This window comes from Primulina eburnea, chromosome 13 (assembly GCF_022965805.1).
Source record: "Primulina eburnea isolate SZY01 chromosome 13, ASM2296580v1, whole genome shotgun sequence".
Classification (NCBI taxonomy): domain Eukaryota; kingdom Viridiplantae; phylum Streptophyta; class Magnoliopsida; order Lamiales; family Gesneriaceae; genus Primulina; species Primulina eburnea.
The window spans coordinates 34,840,547-34,861,877 of record NC_133113.1 but is presented as its reverse complement, the minus strand read 5'-3'; the positions used below and the strand labels follow the sequence as shown (position 1 = coordinate 34,861,877).

Here is a 21,331-nt window from a genome sequence, read left to right as displayed (position 1 = left end):
TAAGAGAGCCGGAGTATAGCGTTGGTTTGTGAATCGGAAGCAATGTGATTAGTACAAATCCAACACATACATCATTCAGTTCAGTCCCCCCCACGAACCATTCCTTCAATCTTTCACTTTGACCTTTTCTCCGCCATGGCTTCCCGGAGGTTACTAGCCTCATTTCTCCGATCCTCCGCTACCCGTGTTTCTAGATCCCCATTCTCCGCCGTCCCCAAGCCGCGCCCCTCTCCCGTTGGATACTTCCTTCACCGGTACGCCGCTCACTATGCGACGTCATCCGCCGCGGCTTCTACGCCTTCCGCTCCACCCCCGTCCAAGATTGGGACCGGAGGGAAAATCACTGATGAGTTTACTGGTCAAGGCGCGATTGGGAAGGTGTGTCAGGTTATCGGAGCCGTTGTTGACGTGAGGTTTGACGAGGGTTTGCCTCCAATTTTGACGGCTTTGGAGGTTTTGGATAATCAGATCAGGCTTGTTTTGGAGGTGGCGCAGCACTTGGGGGAGAATGTGGTGAGGTGTATTGCTATGGATGGGACTGAAGGGTTGGTTCGAGGCCAGCGAGTGCTCAACACTGGTTCCCCCATCACCGTGAGTTACATTTTTTTCGCTTGATTGAGGGGCTGTTTGATGCTTGGATCCGCTGGTGTCCCTCTTCATATTTGTTGCTCAATTGATTGATGATTGGTCTTTTAAACTCTTTAACTCCGTGTACGACGACTATTCTTTTCAATCCTTGTATGGATTTTGCTCGGGGGTGTAAGAAATTTTTTTTTGCTCAGCCGTTTGTGAATTGAGACTTATAATTGTGCAATATCCCAATGATACAACTTGGAGTTTGTTTGCCAGTTTTTTCAGGTTATGAGAAAATTTAAGCTATTCTGTTTCTGATTGTAGTTAATGATTATGTTCCTTCCATGGTAACCGAACATGGAGTGAGGATATTTTATGCCATGTATGTGTGCGATGTATTTGGTTGTGTTTTTTTTTTCACTTTGTCTAATCATAGGTGCCTGTTGGCCGTGCCACTCTTGGTCGTATTATTAATGTCATTGGGGAGCCTATAGATCATAGAGGCGACATTAGTAAGTGACATGCTGCCTTTTAACTGCAAACACTTGAGTGACTGCAGTTTCCCCTTGCTAACAAATGAACACTGTTGCAGAAACTGAACACTTTTTACCAATTCACCGCGAAGCTCCTGCCTTTGTGGAGCAAGCAACAGAGCAACAAATTCTTGTCACGGGTATCAAGGTGATTTCTGAATTCATATCTATCCAATCATGACATTTTCTCATTGACATGTTATTTTTACTTCATTTCTTCTTCTTTTTTTGTGTTTACAAATATTCCTATTTGTTTATTCTCAGGTTGTTGACCTTCTTGCACCTTACCAAAGAGGAGGGAAAATTGGGCTGTTTGGTGGTGCTGGTGTAGGAAAGACAGTACTTATTATGGAACTGATTAACAATGTTGCAAAAGCTCATGGTTGGTTCCTAGTTGATGTGTCATTTGTTAAATCTTTGGTTGCATATGTTATCTGACTTCTGCATAATTTTCTTTCAGGTGGTTTCTCTGTATTTGCTGGTGTGGGAGAACGTACCCGAGAGGGTAATGATTTGTACAGAGAAATGATTGAGAGTGGAGTCATTAAGCTAGGTGACAAGCAGGTTCACACCCACTTTGATCGATTTTTTTATCTAGTTTGATGCTGCATTTTTGTCTCATTATGTTTTCTCCTGTTACTTGTTATTAGGCTGATAGCAAATGTGCTCTGGTCTATGGTCAAATGAATGAGCCCCCTGGTGCTCGTGCTCGAGTTGGACTCACTGGACTGACTGTAGCTGAACATTTTCGGGATGCGGAAGGGCAAGATGTGCTCCTCTTCATTGACAACATTTTCCGTTTTACTCAGGTGGGTACACCGTACACATGCTTAAAATCATTCTGGAAATGGTTCTTTATGTTCATGACTTGTTGCTAATTTTTCCTTAATCATTATCTGGCATATGTTGCTATTGTTTTTTATAATTTTCTTTGATATAAACTCATACAGGCTAACTCAGAAGTCTCTGCTCTGCTTGGACGTATCCCATCTGCTGTCGGTTATCAACCTACTTTGGCTACAGATCTTGGTGGCCTTCAAGAACGTATTACTACAACTAAGAAAGGTTCGATTACATCTGTGCAAGCCATTTATGTGCCAGCTGATGACTTGACTGATCCAGCTCCAGCAACTACCTTTGCTCACTTGGATGCCACGACTGTGTTATCTCGACAGGTATACGTACTTTCTTTAAATTACTAAAAGAAACATTGTTCGACTGTTTATGACTTGATTGTTTCTATTATTGTTATTTGAAATTTGAATCAGATTTCTGAGCTTGGTATCTATCCCGCTGTTGATCCTTTGGACTCAACATCTCGTATGCTTTCCCCTCACATCCTGGGAGAGGATCACTACAACACTGCCCGCGGTGTACAGAAAGTCCTTCAAAATTACAAGAATCTTCAAGATATTATTGCTATTCTTGGGATGGATGAGCTCAGTGAAGACGACAAATTGACTGTTGCACGGGCTCGCAAAATTCAACGATTCTTGAGCCAGCCTTTCCACGTCGCAGAAGTTTTTACTGGTGCCCCCGGCAAGTATGTGGAGTTGAAAGAAAGTATTACCAGCTTCCAGGTAAAAGTGTTGTCCTTTTATGCTTATGCTGGGCCGTAGGCTCTTTGCTATACTCATTTCTACCTTTTTTACCATTTCACCTGGACTTGCAGAGTCGTGAACAATATTGTGGGGGCATGATTTGTCTAATACTTGATGTGTTTTCTAAGATTGAATGTCCGACTCAACCGTCCAAGCTTTTTTGCAACTTCCATGTTCATGTCTTATTCTAGAACTTTTATGGTAAATGTATAAAAAATTTAAATCGTAGAATTAATTTGTTATGCGCAAGTAAATTAATTAAACATTCAAACTAAAAACAGGAGAAAATTTAATTTGTAGGTCAGTTCTTTTTGGCAATTGTTGTATATGTATCGCAAAGAGACAAAATGGTTCAAAAAGTCGAGCTTTGCTTTTGTACTGTCATAACAAACTTTTTTTTTGATCGATTAACCATTGCTTATGAATCCGGTTCATCTTGCGCCTCCTTTGCTGTGTTTATTTTGTATCTGCTTTGCTCGAATTGTCGTCAGTTTGCACATTGACACACGGTGTTATTACTTGGGACAGGGAGTATTAGATGGAAAGTATGATGATCTTTCCGAACAATCATTTTACATGGTTGGAGGAATTGAAGAGGTGATTGCCAAGGCCGAGAAGATTGCCAAGGAATCTGCTGCTTAGATACATCAAAGTTTTCATGACTTGCTCTTCTCCCCTGCTGCGCTGATATTTGCGAAAATAATTTAGTTAATGGCAATAATGCCACAGCATAAAGAGTTGAGTTTTTTAATGAAATTTTCGGACTTTCGCTAGTAAACCTACCTCCCTGGCGAGCCCTTGTCGGTTTTATCTCGACAGTCAATAAAGGGGGTTAAGACTGGGATGGTCGTTTTATATTTTTGTTGCTATTTATTTTTACAATGTCGGTTGCTCACTGGGAGACGTTCTCTACTGTTATATTCTCATCAATTTTCTCATTCTAACGGCATTGATGGTTACTATGCATTGCGTGGCCGCCTCTTTTGGTGTCCATATTTTGCCATGCCACGCTGCAGCAATAAGACCGGAAATTTCTTTATATATGTGTATTAAAAATTGTCTATTTCGAACACGCGATTCTTCATAGCATAATTGAAATTACTTATTTTTTGTCGGTTTCCTTTCCGTTTTTCCTTCCAAGTTAAAAATTGAAGCCATTGGAAAATTTCTATAAATTTTCATAAAATAGTTGGATTCTAACAAGCATTTTATATTATGCAAAAAATATTCAACTTTTTTCCCCTTAGTTTTTTATTTGGCTTTAAGCTTTAAATCCAGTTCGATTTGATTTTCGAATTTAAACAATAAAAAAAATTAAATAAATTAACATTGAAAAAAACTAGATTGGAATTTTTAAACCCAATATCAAATTTTGGTGAATAAAAAATGCACTCTCGAGCACGTTACTGGTGAGTCATGTTATGTGTTGACCCATGACACACAAAAGCCCAAATTATCTTTTTTTGAATAGCTTCATCGTCTGATATATGAGGTGTAATCTAGCTGCCACTCTACTTTCTAGTTCAAACAGCGGTTAATTGGTAAAAAATTCATCTACTAAGATTTTGATTCCGATTTAATATCATGATTTTATTTTTCTTTTTTTTTCTTCTGCAGCCCCTGACACCACGTGTTTTAACTTTTAACTCCTTACAAATGGTACTATTTTAGCCTAAAATATTTGACAATTTTTTTATCTACTCATTTCATAACTCAATATATACATTATTTTCTTATGTGTTTTTTTACTAATAATCCAACTAAAGTTAATAGTAGAAGAATTTGCTTAATGGTGTTGAATGCTGAAATTTTTGTGTTTTATCTTGATGACGGTTGAAAAAATATATTTAGAAAATGTAAGCATATATTTGACTGAATAGAACCAGCATAGTATGATCACTTAATTCTTTTGACATTTATATGTTAGTATAATTAATGTGCTATTTAGATAACATTAATATGATACTTGGTATTAATAATATGTTATTTATATATAATTGATCTGATGTTAATATAATTAATTTTTTTTAACAATGATGATATCATTAATTTGATATTTATGGCATTATCAATTATGATTTATAAAAAAATTATACCTAAATACTTAATCTTAATTTAAAGATGGAAAAAGATGTTTTACTCAAATTTACCCTTAAAACAACAAAACAGTTGCCTTATCTTAAGTAGCGCTGAGACAAGAACCTGTCAAACCCAAACTTATAAGTTGGAAAACATTAAGATAAATTACAGCTTAGCGGCCGGAGCTACTTTGGGATCATTCAAATTTACGCTTGAGAAGCACAAATATTATTATGGATTTCTCATTTGAAGGGTCTGCAAAAATGGGTGAAGCTTCAAGTTTCTTCGTGTACCTTTCAAACAACTCATCCATAATCTCATTTCCAAAATGATTCATCAGCAATCCCTCAAAGACGGCTCTGAGATACATCGAGCGGGCAGAAAAGCTGGTCAAGGTTAGTTTTCCTGGATTGTTTAGTATTTCTGTTCTTTCGATAGTGAAACTTTGATTCTTCTCTATTATTGCCTTCAATTCTTGTGGGGTGGTGAAATATAATGGGAAGTTGAATGAGTCCACCTTCGCTTCGCTTATTGTTCCCTGCAATAATATATTATGTTTATGTTTGCAGGTTTATTGATGTCATGTTGGGAGATAATTTTACCATAAATATTTGGGGTTTACCTTCTCGGCCATGTTAACAAGGCAAGAACCTAGTAGATCGAACTCTATGGGAGTCGTGAAAGTTGTCTCGGAACCCATAAAACTCGGGATTGCAGGGACTAGAAGGGCCATTAGTCCCCCAGAAATCAGCTCCTCCGCCCTTGCTTCCAAAAACGACTCGATATCTTTGGCATACTGATTCGAATACGCATCAAAAACTTGTTTCCTAGCTCCAGTATAATGTACTCTCGCGTTATTCCACGCCAAAGATGCTTCATCCGATAATTCCTTCGGCACATCCGAAAGCCAGTTAAGGGCACATGAGCAATAAGCGAAATGAAGAGACGACTTAGGAAAGAGTCGGCCATGAAAAGGACCAGGCACTCCGGCAGCGTAGTATTGCCTTTCGGGTGGGAGTGAGTTGAAAAGTGTGTTGAAATCGTTCTTGACTTGATCGTTGAAAAAAACTTGAAAATCCGGGATTTGGGAAGCTATCATCCCTCCTCTTTTGAATTTTTTCTCGATGGCTCTGGTGATGATTTGCATGGCTGGAAATGAGTTGTGCCCAGTTGAGCTACCAAAGTCCGCAACGCGGAACGAATTTAGGGTGACTGAAGAAATATTTTTGATGTCGAACTTTGAGTCTATCTCTTCTTCAAGAATCGGTTTCGCCACTTCAACAACTCCTCTCTGCAGAAAAACCAAGAAATTAAGCGTTTGAACATACATGGATGAATCCAAGCTCAAAGTTTTTGAGTCAAGATTGGGCTTCAAACCTATAAATGACCATGTAAATCTTGTTGAGCAAATGGAATGGAGGATGTAAGTACATGTATGTACGTTTACCTGGTAGGAAGAGTTCTGGGCATAGCTATTAGGTCCTTCTCCGCCATTCATGGCATAGAGGCCTACTGTAGAATTTCCCCTGATCCCATTACTAGAGATGAGTTCTACGTGATTTTGGACACTATTTCCGGAATTCATCGAGGATCTAATTGTCATCTTGATGGGAACTCTTGGCGATACGTAGCCACTCATCATGGCATGTAATTGTGCCATCTTAGGCTCTTATCAATTTTTTGTTTGTGTTTTCTTGTGTGTATATGTGTATATATATATATACTTGGAAAAATTAAAATAGCATTTGAATTGATAAATTTGATTTATGAAAAAAATTGAGATTAGGTGTATAGCAATTCTTATTGAAATCGAGTAGATTTGAAATTGAATTCAATTTTGTCTATTCTAATAAATTAATACTTTTTTTTAAAAATATGCTCTTAAATATCTTTTTTATGTACTCAAAAAATCATTTTTGTTTTATATTATTTTATTAATCTCCCGGTTTCTTTAATGTTTGAGTGATACTGAATTTTTTTTTTCATAAAAAATCTTTTTATTCCTCTTAAACTTAAATTTTTTCCTTCAAATAAAATGTAAAAATTACATATAATTTTAGAGTTTTGAACTTACTTTTGATTTGGTTTTTGTTTCATAATTGCACTGATTTAATCTCACGAGTCCGGACAATATAATAATTGTTCAGTCTCTTTTTCTAGAATACTTCAAAGTATTCTTGCACGTTTAGGGATACGCATGGTTAGTGTATATTTTGATGCTCATTTATTCACAATTTCACACTTTAAATTGAAGCACTCGAAGTTAAACGTGCAATAATACTTGGAAGTATTCTAGAAAAAGAGACCGAATAATTATAATACTGCCCGGAGTCGTGAGATTAAATCAGTGCAAAGTGCAAGTTGGCTATTTTTCATATTCCTATAAACTACTCTGTTTCGAACATTCAACTTATTTTTCATCGATATTTTTCATGCAATAATACACGTTGGGAATTATTGCTCTTTTGAATTATTGTTGTGGGGCCATCTAACAATATTATCTTAAAGAAATTTGACTGGAGAAAGCCGAGAGGAAGGGTTCGTTGGATTCTTCCGGCGGCTGACATTAACTACTGTGTCCCATTTAATTCACCATCAGCATATAATGAACCAGAAAGAGACAATTCATTATTTGTAACTGTTGTCTGTCGACCTGCTTTTTGCTCAGGCATCACCCCTCCAGGCTCCAGCACAGAAACAGACATAATTTTTTATAAAGATGAAGGGAAACAATTTTAATGTCATTCCACAATTATTTCTGAAATCATATTAAATTGTGACACTTTCATTTCAAAATATAGCTGGAATACACACAAAATTAGAACTCTCGTGAATCACAAAAAGTGAGAACAAAATAAAAGAAAGAGGGTATGAATGTATTCGCATGTATTTTCACGTGATACTGTGTATGCTGTTATAGAAAACAAGTTTAGCTCGAAATTAATCTTCATCTATGGATAGATATGAATAGCTGGTGAAAATGCATGTGAATACATAGATACCCTTTTTCTGTTTTCTTATCCTTCATTGGTAACAAATCTTGTATGTTTAAACGAGCATCAAAAGGATTTTTCACGTCTTATTTTGAGCATAGATTGATGCTCGAACAGCATACTGAGGCGATAAATTCTTCCCATTTACAATCACTTGCTCCAAGAAATCAACGCGGACTGATTTGAACTGATACCTCTGCAATCCAAAACATGATGCCGACGTCAATCAATAACAGAAGAGTGAAAAAAACACCACGCTGAGTTTGCAAGTCCTTCATGATATTCCTCATGTATTTCGTGATTATTAACAAATCATACTCTTACAAGCGTTTCCAAATTGTTCATGAAAGGTACTTGCAAGCTGAGAGAGTAAAAGTTGTATGGCGGATTACTTGCAGCATACCTTCCCTTTCCATGAAAAATCAACATAACTGTAACGAGGTTCCAACAGTGTAACTTGATCTCCTTCTTTAATCTGAAAGAAGACGAAATTAATAATCAACAAGTAAATCAAAAACAAGTTGCAAAAAGAAGGCTGTGGATGAAGCAAGGAGCGGGGGGAGGCAATTGCTGCGCTCAACAGGAAAAAAATCAAATTTTATGGACAGTTTCTAAAAAATTTAAGTTTCACTCATTCACCCTCTGTTGTTTCCTTCGTCCAAGATCATGGATCTGCACAGGCTATCGCGGTGGCGAGAAAGGAGTAGAATAACAAAAAATGCATTTGTGAGTTGTGTAAGTGCAAACAAACAGTAGAACATGCGGTGGGCATAGTTCTAATATGTAGTGAGATAATTATGGAAATTTTGATGCTCTGTATACAGCCAACTAACCGCTTCATTGCTTATTCCATACACTGAGAGGACATAGCATATCTGACTTGAATCACAAAGCACATAATAGCTGCAATATATTAACAAAGCCAGTGATAAAGTAATGCTATAACAGACTAAAACGGGAAAAAAAACACAATTTCCTAAAACAAAAGAACTTACAAGGGCGCTACATTCTCGTGCTTAACGAAAAATAAAACTTTTCCCACGATGGCACTTGCTTTGTTTATACCTTCAAACAGTCCATCTATTGTCTCTCTTTTATATGATGCGTTCACTAGTAGAGGAAAAGAAAAAAGCTTTGATATCAGATAGCAAGCTCATGTTGAACAGTTTCCACCTTACTCAAAGAAAAGAAATATATGGATTTACTTACCACTGACAGTAGAGAGTGAAGCTGCCAGTGAAGCCAGCCGCTTCAACTTGGTCTGTTCAAGTGAAACAATAACAAAAATTCGTAAATAAATATAAAATAAGTATTAGTTATCTATGAATCATACACGAGACAGAACCATTCAGCCAAGCAATTTAGTAATACAGGGGAGAATATCATTTAAATTTTTAAAAAATTACGGTAAGTCGCTATTCTAGGTATCAATGCCAGAGAGAAGACTGACTAATTGTCCGAATTGACCGTAAGTGCTAAACACAAGTATCTTACTCGGAACAAACTTTCTACTTTGTCTAGAAGGTGAACAATCTTCAGAACCTCCTCTGAAGCATTTAGACCAGGGTCTCTTAATGCAGCAGCTTCAAATCCACTTAGGGCCCTCTCATAGTTCTCTAGATACTTGTTTACCTATATAGATGCAATAAAAATAATGTTCAGGAAAAAAAGATATAGAAAAAAGATAGCACAAAGAAACTAAGCAGCAGCAAAGAAACTAAGTAAGTGGCTAAGAACTAAATTACGGACAACACTGCTTGCCAAAATTAGGTGTACATAATGACAGAAACTAGAGATATGCGAGAATAGTCTCGAGGTCTAATATTTGACCTCATAAGAAAACAATGCTACAGTAAAGTCATTTCCATGTAATCTACTGCACCAAAATAGGTCAAATAGTTATAGAAATGCTCCTGAGTTGCTATCACCAAATGGTGTATCTCCGCCTATTCCAAAACAAAGAATAAATTGAATTAAATAAAGATTTCAGGGTAACAAGTTATACCAACAGAATAATGGGGGCATCCATCACATGGTATAGCTTTTAATTTCTTAGATTAAACCATACAAGGGATTGCTCCACGACGAATTTAATGTTTTCTTTTCAATTCATTCTCGGTAAAACTTCATCAAACAATGAGAAAGATATAGTACTACTCTTGAGAAAATTTTCCACAATATTTGCACGACGACTATGAGTCACCACCAATACCAACCATGAACCGCCAACATCTCCGCTAAATTTGTAGTGATAGCAACAGTAATGCTAAGATAACTATAAAATTTTGGGGATATTAACTGCAACTATAAGTGTAAGACAAACACACAAACTGAGAAATCTGAACTTTATGCCAATTTGAGTTTCAGACAAATAAATGCTAATGATAAACAAAGGAACATTATCAATTTCAACACTAAAATTCCTCACACAAAAAGTATGTCTCAAGCAAGGTTCTCATGATATATTCTCCACAAAACTAACCTGAAATCTTGTGGGAAAATAAGAAGTGAAAAACAAGATAAATAAAATGAAATACAAGAAAGTGCCTTACAATAGCACAGTTAAAATACAAGTCAGGATTTGACTTCATTCTTTCATCTTTTTCCTGAAACGCATGAAATACATCCATCAACAGAGAAAAAGAAGCAAAACTGCAATACAAATATGACGAACACCAAAATTTAACATGAAACACACCGCATGTTGGTATGCTTTCAGAGACTGCAGGATTTTGCTGTGATCCCAAGGTCCAGTCACAAAAAAAGATGTGAGGCATGCATTTCCTAGGTTGTCTGGACGGATCAGAAATATTGTTGAGATCCAAAAACAAAAGAATGTTCAGGTTCCATATAATGAGAGATATATTATGACAATAAAATTAAGAATAAAAGTAGCAAAAATGCTCACGTATATAAAGTACTAATGCTACCGATGAATTCAAAGTTTTACATACACCAAGAATTTCCATCCTGAACATCTAGAGCAATAGCTTCCTTCGCATGCTTTATGCTTTCTTCAACAATTTTAACCTGGTCTTCAGCACCTTGAGACAAAACACAGTAAATTAAATGATAAGTAAAAAATATCAGCCAAGCTAAACATGATACTCTGAATCTAAAGAAATGTGAAACGAATTATACTCTTGTCTTGAGCCATTCTTCTCTCAAGCATGGACAATTGACAAAGAATAATTTTACTGGGGCCCTGAAAAACACGTCAGGATCAAACAACATAACTCAGTTACACATAAAAAAGCTTTCTATGAGAACCACAAGAACAAAGCAGAGACCTTGCTTAAGGCAAGTGTATAACAATTCTTTGCTGAAGCTAAATCACCCTTCTTCCATATGCAGTTGCCTAAGCTCAACCAAGCATCTCCAAGTGAAGGATTCAACTTCACCTATATGGTACACCAAGTAATTTAGCAAAATTCCTATACATAAAATCTATAATAGAGGTAAAAAGAACAATTTTTTTTCCCAATCAAACCAGAACAAAATTTCTAAAAAGAATCAAAGAAGTTACCAAATACTTACAGCTTTGGATAAATGATCTTCTGCTTCTTTCTTATATTCAGGAAAGACATCCAACACCTTTCCTCTCAAGTACTCATGCGTAGCTCTTTGTAGTGGCGTCTTTCTTTTTTCTGAAGCGCAAGAAACAATAGATAAGCACACCTATATCAACAAAAAAATATGCAGATAGATCACATAAAAAAGATCCCGAATCAAGGAAAAGAGTAAGTGCATATCAATACCCGAGGGAATTTCATCGATCAGTTGGAGCGCAAGATTTGCTTTTCCAAGAAGTTTTGAAGCTTTCTCGTCTGGGTTAGCTGAAAAATAGGTATCCCGAACGTCGTAGAGATCATCGGTAGCCTTCAACACTTCTGCAAATGGATCATCTGCATTTCCTCTTACCTCGCTGCTCATTTGTCGCACTGATTTTCACAGAAAAATTAAGCCCAAAACTTTAGTTTATGAGGCTATGCGATTCCGGTATATTGTTTGGATTAAGAAAAACAATTTGATGTGGACTTCAAAATTTAGAATCCCCCACCTTGAAAGGTTTTCTTGTTATTCCACAGCAAATTTTCCAGTCAAACAAATCTTATATATCATAAGAAATAATACTTTCTTTTTCTTTTTTTTATCGATCATCAAAATAATAGATCCATCTCACAAAATACGACCATAAAATCATCCTACACAAACTTTTGTCAATTTTTCTACATCCCTTTTCCCAAAATTTCAATGAGTTAATGTTTAATCAGACTATTATTTCACCCGTAAAAACTTAGTTTTATTTTATGTAATTAATTATTATACTTAATAAATATTAATTTTTAATATTAATAAATATATTTAAATATTATTATAATAAATTATTATATATTATGTTATTAAATTGATTTCGTTATTTTGGTTGAATAGAATTTTTATTAATAAAAAAATATTTTAAAAAACGTTTATTGTTTTTTAAAAACTTTTAAATAATAAATAAATAATTTTCAAAAAATCATCATTTTTATAATTTATTATATGAATAAATTTTTTTGAAAAATTCTAATTATTTATTGGTACATGTTAAAAAATTATATCTAAGATTTAATGAAGATTAATAATAATAATAATAATAATAATAATAATAATAATATCAATTTACGAATAGTCAATACATAAAATATTCACGATGAAGTTCTTTTAAAAATTAGAAAATGTAATATTATATATAAAAAAATATATTTTATTTAATATGATTGGGAATAGTGAAATTCCATATATAAAAATAATATAAAATTAAAATCATAATCAAAGATAAATTAAGTGAATTAACAAGGTTGATGATATAATGCTTTAATACAAAGTTTAATCGAACTGATTTTAGGAGAGAAATTGTTCATTCATGTGTATATAATTAAAGCTTAATTGATGATTAAGCATAATTGATATAAGCCTATTTGATGGCAAATGATCGCTGACAGAAGTCGAGCTGATAAAAAACAATTGATAAAATAGCATGTCTCAGTGAATCAGTCAGTCTAATCAATGGACATTCTCCGAACACCTGCTGAACATTATTTGAATTGCAGAGCTTAGAATCTCGTAACAACTTTTTAAGTCATTTGCATGACAGATTCCACGCACACTACCCAAAGTATACGATTTGTCAAAAAAGACGACGACTTGGCATAACGACGATCAGTATTAGAAAGCAACTATCGGATTTAAAAAATGACAACTGTTGCATACGATACCTATAAATAGATCAGTCGGAAAGTTTCTCAATAGGCTTCTCTCTCCAACCCTTTAACATTGTTGACTATCTAATAAGTTTTATGAAATCAAGAAATCGACCAATGAGCTATTTGGCCTCCGATTTGGGAGACGCCTTCCCCGCTTCACTTGCTGGTACTTTTACTTCACTCTCATCAGAATCTGTTTTCAAAGATTACTGCTTTTTTCTGTTAAGTTTTGTGTTTGTATTGTTTCCCGTTGTGATGATAGGATTCATGCTGATTATTTTGAAAATGGTTTTTGGTTCGTTACGCGTGAGTATGATTCTATCTTTGAAGCTTCATGAGGCCAAGTACAATTGGAATATTTTCGCTTGGAATTTAAATCGAAAGATATTAACCATTGTTAAGACACGAAATCCGGTAATAAATGTTAAAGCTACAATTCGAGGATCAAGACCCAACTTTTAAGACTATCAATTACATATATAACAGCGGATAGCTTACAGTAGGTGTCATAGAATTCGTATTGAACAAAACTGGTTCACTTAAAGTGTGTGTATTCACCAAGCATTTGCTAGTATTTTTAGCTTTTCCATATTTGTCAGCATTGTTTCTCCCTTTCAAACATATCTCCGGTTTCCCAAGAATATGATATCATATAAAATAAATGAACAGCAGCAATACAACATTACTTCAACAGCGGGCGGACATCTGCTGCACAAGTAGGATTTGTATCAAACTGCATGCTACTTGAGTTTGATGAGATATCATAAGCATCATACAGGTCAATAGAATGGTATTCTGTTTCATCATAGCTGTGCTGAAAACCTGACCCTTGTTTCCTTATTTGAATTCCTTCCAACTCTGCTGCTACTACCCTCATTGTTGGCCTTTTCCTACCTTTCAGATACAGACATCTTTTAGCAAGTTGTGCAATTGCCACGATTTCTTCTTTTTGTCCTTCTTTGAGCACCCGTGAATCAATAATGTCGAACAATTGATTTTCCTCCACTGAATGCAGGAAATATGTGATCAAACTTCTTCCCTCTTCCGCTCTAATTGATGATATTGCTTTCTCCCCAGTTAAAAGCTCGACTATTACCACACCAAAACTGTAAACATCGCTCTTGTCAGTAAACTGGCCGGTTTGGAAGTATTCGGGATCTAAGTAACCAATGGTGCCTAAAACTCTTGTGGTCACATGAGTCTGATCGATAGAAATCGTCCTTGATGTTCCAAAGTCTGCGACCTTTGCCTGATATTTGCTGTCCAAGAGTATGTTTGTTGACTTGATATCCCGATGATAGATAGGTGTAGATGCAGCTGAATGAAGGTAAGATATAGCACTGGATACCTCTGTCGCAATTCGTATCCTCATCTCCCATGTTAATGGGAATTCTTCCTTTGGATCATGGATATGCTCGAAAAGTGTACCATTAGGAATGAACTCGTACACGAGAAGTGGGACTTCAGTCTCCAAGCAACATCCCAGTAGTTTCACTACATGTCTGTGATTAATTTGTGATAAAACAACCACCTCATTGATGAACAGTTCAATATCGTCTTTGTCAATCTTCTTGGACTTCTTAACTGCCACAATTCTCCCGTCTTTCAGCATTCCTTTGTAGACAGTACCTTGGCCACCACGGCCAAGCACACGATTTTCATTATACTGATCAGTCGCTTGTGCCAACTCTTTTGCATTAAACAACTTGGTTTTCTCTACACCATTATCTGTTGAATGCAAACGTTTTTCTAACAATACCCCACCATTTCGTGTGAAGAATCTCTTCTTGCGGTTTGCCTTCAATCTTTTCCTAATAACCCTGTAACACCACATTGCGGCGATAAGCAGAAGTACTGATCCAAGGGCACTCCCAATACCGATGTATGCAAGTCTTTTGGTAGGCGCCTGGCATCTATAAGACCCTAATGTGTTGATACAAGTACCGGTACAAAAATTTAACTTCTCACATTCGTTGATGTCTTGGCATCCTCCAGGTAAGTAAGGATTTCCTTCAAATCCAGGATTGCATGAACACAGTTGAGTTGATCTAGTTCCATTCAAGTATATGCAGGAACTATAATTCGAAGGAGTCATGTTGTCGACCTCCCATTCAAGTACCATATTTGCAGATCTAAACCCTTCATCGAATGGATTTGACAAATTAGTGCGAAGCCCTCTATATGTTTTATAGTCCTCTTGGAACCATTTTCGCTCAGTAAGAAAGGCGTATCCACAAGAATTTCCATTAGTGCTGGAACCTAGGGTTCGATTATAGGAATACTGAAGTTCTTGGAGCCCTCTTGGGATTGGAATCTGACAACAGTTGATACCATTGCAACTGGTGTCGTTCGAACTAGGATCACAAACAGCCATACACCCACGAATGGTCTCATTATTGGCGCGCAACAAGATTGAATTGCCGCATCCAAGAAGAGCAAACGAGTTTTGAAATGCCGAGATTGTGAAAGCACTGCCTGTCAGCGATCTTCCCAAAGAGAAGAGTCTTTGTTCATCCGAACAATTCAAAGGTGACACAGGCTCAATCACTCGAACTGTCCCATTATCCAAGGAAATGTTTTCTATTTCCATGTTGATGCTGCTCAAAGATAGCTTTGGGGGGAAGCTGGAATTCTGGCAGGCAACCGTGAACCACGAACTTGCGCTGCATCGAGCACCTATTCCAAAAGGATACGGAATCGTCACGTTCCCGCAGGTGTTCGTGCAATTAGGCTTCGACAGAGACACCGCTAGAGCCACGGTCATTGAAAGACATATTGAGACAGCAATGCGAGCTATTAAGGTCAACCCCATCTTGATAAATCGTTTGGGAATTCAATCTGCATAAATTGTTCTTCTGATAAGATTTTAATGAGAATGAGGAAAGAGCAGTCAAACTCAAATCAACCAAACACATAAATCCATCAAGCAACTTTTCCATCAAGTGAGTGTTATACAACAAATATATGCAAAGATATAAATGTTATTTTGAACCACAAAATTTGGAGTATAAAACCGGAGGTGTTGAGTATCTGAATTGATATTTACACACATAACATAATCATCCAATTTGGTAAAAAGCTCAATAACGGAAAGAATTATAAAGATATGATAAAAACATTCAACAGAAATCAAATCAACATTGTGAAGCATAATTAATGGCAATACGCACCTTTTCTTGGTCCAGGTTAATCAATCATGCAGAGTGCCCTTTATTTTTTATAAAAGGACAGCCAAAATGTATACTTTTTTTTCAAATGTGTAGGGAATGCATGCGGTATCTCACCGAAAGAGCATGTATATATAATTTATATGGTCGAATAGAAAATGGTAGTGGTAGAAGTAGACTGTTTCCTTGTTTGTCAAGAGAATAGAAAATTGTGTAGAGGTTGAAGAAGACTGTTTCCTTGTTTGTCAGAGTGATTTTACCTTTCAACACAAAATAAACGTAGGAAACATCACCACGTCATTCATTGATATATAGAGACAAAGTCAAAAAAATTTCTATACGTGTTCGATGAAGTCTCTATCTTTCTCTTCGTTGGTGGACTTCATATTGAACACATAATTTTTTAAAGAGAAATTTCAAATCTATATGTTTAAAATTTTGAGAAGTAAGGATTTAGGATATGGTTGTCGGTATGCATTAAATGTGATGCATGAATGATTCAATGAATGAGGAAAAATTATAATTTACAGAAGAAGAAAATTCATAATCGTATTTTGCAGGGCAACGTGTTGAATAAGAATACGCGTTTTTAAATTAAGCACAGATACACAGATACATCATGTTTTATAAATCGTGTGTAAAGATGCACATATACACATGAAACTAATAAATTAAGCAATATTTATATGATTGATTATAAACATATTTAAATAATTTAATTCTTAACAAAAATATACCAAATATACGGTTGACTCAAAGTCTTGGATGGCAAGTGGATATTCATTAATTATAGTTAATTGGCTTCATGAGTCCATAATATTTTGATGCACGCTCTAAAATATTTAAGTCAAAATATAAATAAATAAATCTTAATTTGATTAATAATATATTTAGGTAGTGTTTGTAAATGACAAAAAAGTGATTACAGATTTTTTCGTTACAAAGTTGTGCAACTTTATAAAAGAGAAGTCATAATAACTTTTTTTAGACATTTGCAAACACTAGTTTAGTGTAAACCTGAATGAAATATTAGTTTCTCAACTCTAAATTATCCGTTTAACGTCACACATATATCTTGTTAAATTGAGAAGCATATATGCTAACTATATGAATTATGTTGTACATAGACCATACACCAGTATACCGTTGAACCCCACACTGTTTTACTGCAAATAACTCGAGAAAACTCCGTGGACTTTCACCGTACCAACAAAAATTCACAGCAGCAGACCATAACATAGTTAAAAACACAGACAAGAATTTAATCACGAGATAAGTTCTTCATTGTTCATCAATCAAAAGTGGCTGAGCATCTGATGATGATCTTGAAGTGATGTTGGAATCAAAATTGGTGCTTCCTGGGATTGAGGAGAAGTTGTAAGACTCGGATATCTCAATTGTATGTTGTTCATTTTCCTCAACATCACGCTGGTAAACAGTCCCCTCTTTCAAATTTTGAATTGCTTCCAACTCAGCCGCTACTTCCTTCATTGTTGGCCTTTTCTTGCCGTGGAGGTGCAGGCATCTATTGGCAAGTTCAGCGATGGCCAAAATTTGTTCTTTTTTGCCTTCTTTGAGCACCAGAGCATCAAGAATATCGAACAAGTGATCTTCCTCCATCGAGTGCAAGAAATGTGTGGCTAAACTCCTCCCCACATCCGCTCTAATTGTTGATACAGCTTTCTCCCCAGTTAAAAGCTCGACCATGACCACACCGAAACTATAAACATCACTCTTTTCAGTAAACTGGCTTGATTGGAAGTACTCAGGATCCAAGTAACCAAAGGTTCCAAGTACTCTTGTGGTCAAGTGAGTTTTGTCGATTGAAACCAACCTTGACGTTCCAAAGTCTGAAACTTTTGCCCTGTACTTCTCATCAAGCAGTATGTTTGTAGACTTGATATCCCGATGATATATTGGAGCAGATGCAGCTGAATGTAGGTAAGACAGGGAGTTGGCTACTTCTATGGCGATTCGCACACGCATTTCCCAAGTTAATGGGAACTCTTCATTTGGATGATGGATATGCTTAAACAGGGTTCCATTTGGTATGAACTCGTACACAAGAAGTGGAACTTCAGACTCTAGGCAACATCCCAATAGCTTAACCACATTCCTGTGGTTTATCTGTGATAAAATAACTACCTCGTTGATAAAAGTTTCAATATCATCTTCATCTATTCCCTCAGATTTCTTAATGGCCACAATTCTTCCATCTGTCAACATTCCTTTATAGACAGTACCTTGGCCACCACTGCCAAGCACACGATTTTCATTGTAGCGATCGGTGGCTTTTGCCAAGTCCTTTGAGCTAAATAACTTGATCTTCTCTACGCCTTTATCAGTGGCAGACAACTCATGTTTTTCCAACAACAAGCCACCATTTCGTTTGAAGTACCTCAATTTGCGATTAGCCTTATATCTTTTGATAACAACTTTGGAGGATCTCCAGGCAACAACACTCAAAAATAGTGTGCTTAGCACACTTCCAACAACGATAAGCGGTACTTTAACTTTTGAAGCGGGACCATGCTCATCATCCTCATAATCACATGTGAAAGAGCCTTTTGTGTTGGTACAAGTATCTGGGCAGTAATTAAATGTGTCATCGCTACACTCGTCAATATCCTGGCACCCTAATGGTAGATAAGGATTTCCTTCATATCCAATATCGCAAAAGCATACTGTAGAACCTGTATTATAATAATTATAATAATCAGAATTATAAGAATCATAGTTATAGTCTCTTTCATAGCAACTAGCATTGGAGGAAACGGTGAGGTTGTACGGCGGCATCCACTGGAGTGCCAAAGTTGCAAATCTGAATTCTTCATCAAACGGATTTAACAAATCTCTTCGAAGGTCTTTATACGTGTTATAAGCACTTGGGAACCATGTGTACGCAGCAAGAAAAGCATATCCGCAAAAACTGTCATTTTTGCCTAATGGCGCAATGCTCCTGTAAGTAAAATCAAGTTCCCGAATCCCTTCCATGATTGAAATCTGGCAGCAGTTAACGCCATTACAACCATTGTGAAGTGTCGTATTAGCATCACAAAGGGCCATGCATCCACCTATCATCGATGTTTTATTACCACGAAACCATCCCGCATTTTTACATCCTAGAACGACCAACGAATTCAATTCTGGAGAAATAGTAAAAGGACTTCCCAGCAGTGATGTAACCAGAGACTGTGTCCTCTGTTCACCAGTGCAAGCCATTGGTGAAACAGGCTGTTTCACTCTGATTACACCTCCTAGGGAAATATTCACCACTTCCAAATTGATTCCGGCTAATAATGGAATTGAAGAATTCTGGCACATTATCGTGAATGAATTATTTGCGCTGCATTTTGAACCGACCCCGAATGGATATGGAATGGTGACATTTCCACACTTTTCGGGACAACCAGGCTTCGACAAAGACATCGCTAAAGTCATAGTTGTTAGGCATAGGAGGAGAATTATACAGCTGATGAGTGTTGAGGGAAAGCTCATTTCCTTCCTCAGTTGCTTGAAAACTCAGTGTATAGATGGATTTAAAAGGTCGCTACATACGAGACATCATTTTGGTTATTATTAGGAATAAAGAATGACAAAAACTTGCGTGAGAGGATCTCACAGGTCGTATTTTATGAGACGGATCTCTTATTTGGGTCATCCATGAAAAATATTATTTTTTATGTTAAGAGTATTATTTTTTATTGCTTGAAAATCGGTATGGTTGACTTGTCTCACAGATAAAGATTCGTGAAACCGTATCACAAGAGACCTACTCATAAAGAATTTATTGTCCAAAACTAGAAGTGTCAATTCAGGTGGGTTGAGTCGGATTGAGCAATAGTACTATTCAAAAATTGCTCAACCCGAACTCGACCGAACATATAATAACAAAATCCTCATCATATATATGATTTAAATTCGAAAGTCTAATCGTAGAAAAATATAGTATATTTAGTAAATAAAATAAACAATTGTTTAAAAAATAAAAAATATTCAAAATAAATATTAAATTATGAAAATTTATGATATAAATATACAATAAATATTTTTTCTGATATACAATAAATAAAATTTAGGTAATGTATATTAATTATATTTTTTTAAGAAAATTAAAATTTTCGAGGTTGACTCGAACTCAACCCAATCCGATCATTTTTTTGGGTCAGCTGCCTAATTTTTTTCTGGTCGGTGAGTCGTGTCTGAACCCCCGTCCAAAACTTGCCAAAATCATAAAAGCTCATATAGCATATTTGTGATTTTCTAGCTCGACCGAACAAACGTCTGACCACTAAATATGGAATGATTTTGATTGTATCAATCGATTTGAGTGTTCTTGTTCACCCTTTCTTGGACGACTAGGTCTATTGTGACGACGGTTTTACGGATTTTTATTCATAAAACGGTTCAATCATGTTTATATTTACGATAAAAAATAATATTTTTTTATGATTGACCCAAATAGAATAACTATATCACAAAATTGATCAATAAGACTGTCTCAAATGAGTTTTTGTATAGTTTGACAAAGCTAATAATTATGGTAACCACAAACCAAAATGTTCAAATTTAGCATAATCAATAAAAATTTAAATTCAAGTAATCTAATAAGTTACAGAAAAGCAAATGAACAAAACAGCTTCTATATATTATTTTGAGCACATACCTTTTCTGCTAAATTATTTGTTGAGCCATGGCGATATTGAGTTCTGTACTTTACACCATGTAGTGAATCTGACCAATTTCCCGATGAGCAGAATTATGTATACACACAAATACCACTCAGTCAGAGATTTGCTTTGCTTGGAGTATCTCTTGGTTATGGCTTACTTATCAACACCAAATAGATAGCATGATGGTTGACTCCAAGTCTTGGATGTCAATTTCATACCCATTTCTAGTTTTAATTCGTCTAGAAAGTCCTTAATGCACGCTCTTGAATTACTGACTATTGGTTATTGGATATCCATTTGACTAATTTGCTCAACATATATTTAGTATATGTCTTTCTTATATATGCATGAACTACGCACGATAACTAAATTAAAACTCTCAACTAAATTCTAAAGGAAAATACGGATGTGAAATTATTTTTTTGATACAAAACATGGTTATGTTATTCTAATTTAAGTTGTGCTT

The 21,331-nt window shown here is 35.8% G+C and overlaps 5 protein-coding genes across 6 annotated transcripts; 1 reads left to right on the top strand and 4 right to left on the bottom strand.

The window, feature by feature from the left end:
• The first annotated feature begins 5 nt into the window (after positions 1–5).
• LOC140810022 (ATP synthase subunit beta, mitochondrial-like) lies at positions 6–3,828 on the top strand. Its single transcript, XM_073167818.1, has 9 exons — positions 6–591; positions 1,010–1,085; positions 1,166–1,254; positions 1,371–1,488; positions 1,567–1,670; positions 1,757–1,915; positions 2,057–2,281; positions 2,375–2,686; positions 3,236–3,828. Exons 1-9 carry the CDS (start codon positions 136–138, stop codon positions 3,347–3,349), a joined length of 1,653 nt encoding a protein of 550 aa, XP_073023919.1. The 5' UTR covers positions 6–135; the 3' UTR covers positions 3,350–3,828.
• A 993-nt stretch (positions 3,829–4,821) lies between these two features.
• On the bottom strand, positions 4,822–6,497 carry LOC140810616 (loganic acid O-methyltransferase-like). The gene is made up of 3 exons (XM_073168466.1): positions 6,234–6,497; positions 5,409–6,077; positions 4,822–5,324 (listed from the first exon to the last, which is right to left on the bottom strand). Exons 1-3 carry the CDS (start codon positions 6,444–6,446, stop codon positions 4,983–4,985), a joined length of 1,224 nt encoding a protein of 407 aa, XP_073024567.1. The 5' UTR covers positions 6,447–6,497; the 3' UTR covers positions 4,822–4,982.
• Positions 6,498–7,512: 1,015 nt separating this feature from the next.
• LOC140809742 (uncharacterized) lies at positions 7,513–11,879 on the bottom strand. 2 transcript variants are annotated; one of them, XM_073167462.1, is made up of 13 exons: positions 11,538–11,879; positions 11,317–11,457; positions 11,070–11,180; positions 10,921–10,984; positions 10,734–10,823; positions 10,478–10,572; positions 10,332–10,385; positions 9,274–9,411; positions 8,989–9,040; positions 8,775–8,889; positions 8,613–8,682; positions 8,183–8,254; positions 7,513–7,975 (listed from the first exon to the last, which is right to left on the bottom strand). In XM_073167462.1, exons 1-13 carry the CDS (start codon positions 11,550–11,552, stop codon positions 7,859–7,861), a joined length of 1,134 nt encoding a protein of 377 aa, XP_073023563.1. In that variant the 5' UTR covers positions 11,553–11,879; the 3' UTR covers positions 7,513–7,858. The 2 variants fall into 2 exon arrangements, with proteins under 2 accessions (XP_073023563.1, XP_073023562.1); XM_073167461.1 differs by having other exon boundaries at positions 11,317–11,426; positions 11,538–11,878.
• Positions 11,880–13,402: 1,523 nt separating this feature from the next.
• LOC140810899 (wall-associated receptor kinase-like 10) lies at positions 13,403–16,441 on the bottom strand. The gene is made up of 2 exons (XM_073168816.1): positions 16,196–16,441; positions 13,403–15,863 (listed from the first exon to the last, which is right to left on the bottom strand). The coding sequence occupies exon 2, from the start codon at positions 15,835–15,837 to the stop codon at positions 13,708–13,710; it is 2,130 nt and encodes a 709-aa protein (XP_073024917.1). The 5' UTR covers positions 15,838–15,863; positions 16,196–16,441; the 3' UTR covers positions 13,403–13,707.
• Positions 16,442–17,267: 826 nt separating this feature from the next.
• On the bottom strand, positions 17,268–21,058 carry LOC140810898 (wall-associated receptor kinase-like 8). Its single transcript, XM_073168815.1, has 2 exons — positions 20,859–21,058; positions 17,268–19,742 (listed from the first exon to the last, which is right to left on the bottom strand). Exon 2 carries the CDS (start codon positions 19,688–19,690, stop codon positions 17,474–17,476), a length of 2,217 nt encoding a protein of 738 aa, XP_073024916.1. The 5' UTR covers positions 19,691–19,742; positions 20,859–21,058; the 3' UTR covers positions 17,268–17,473.
• Between the last annotated feature and the right edge of the window lie 273 nt (positions 21,059–21,331).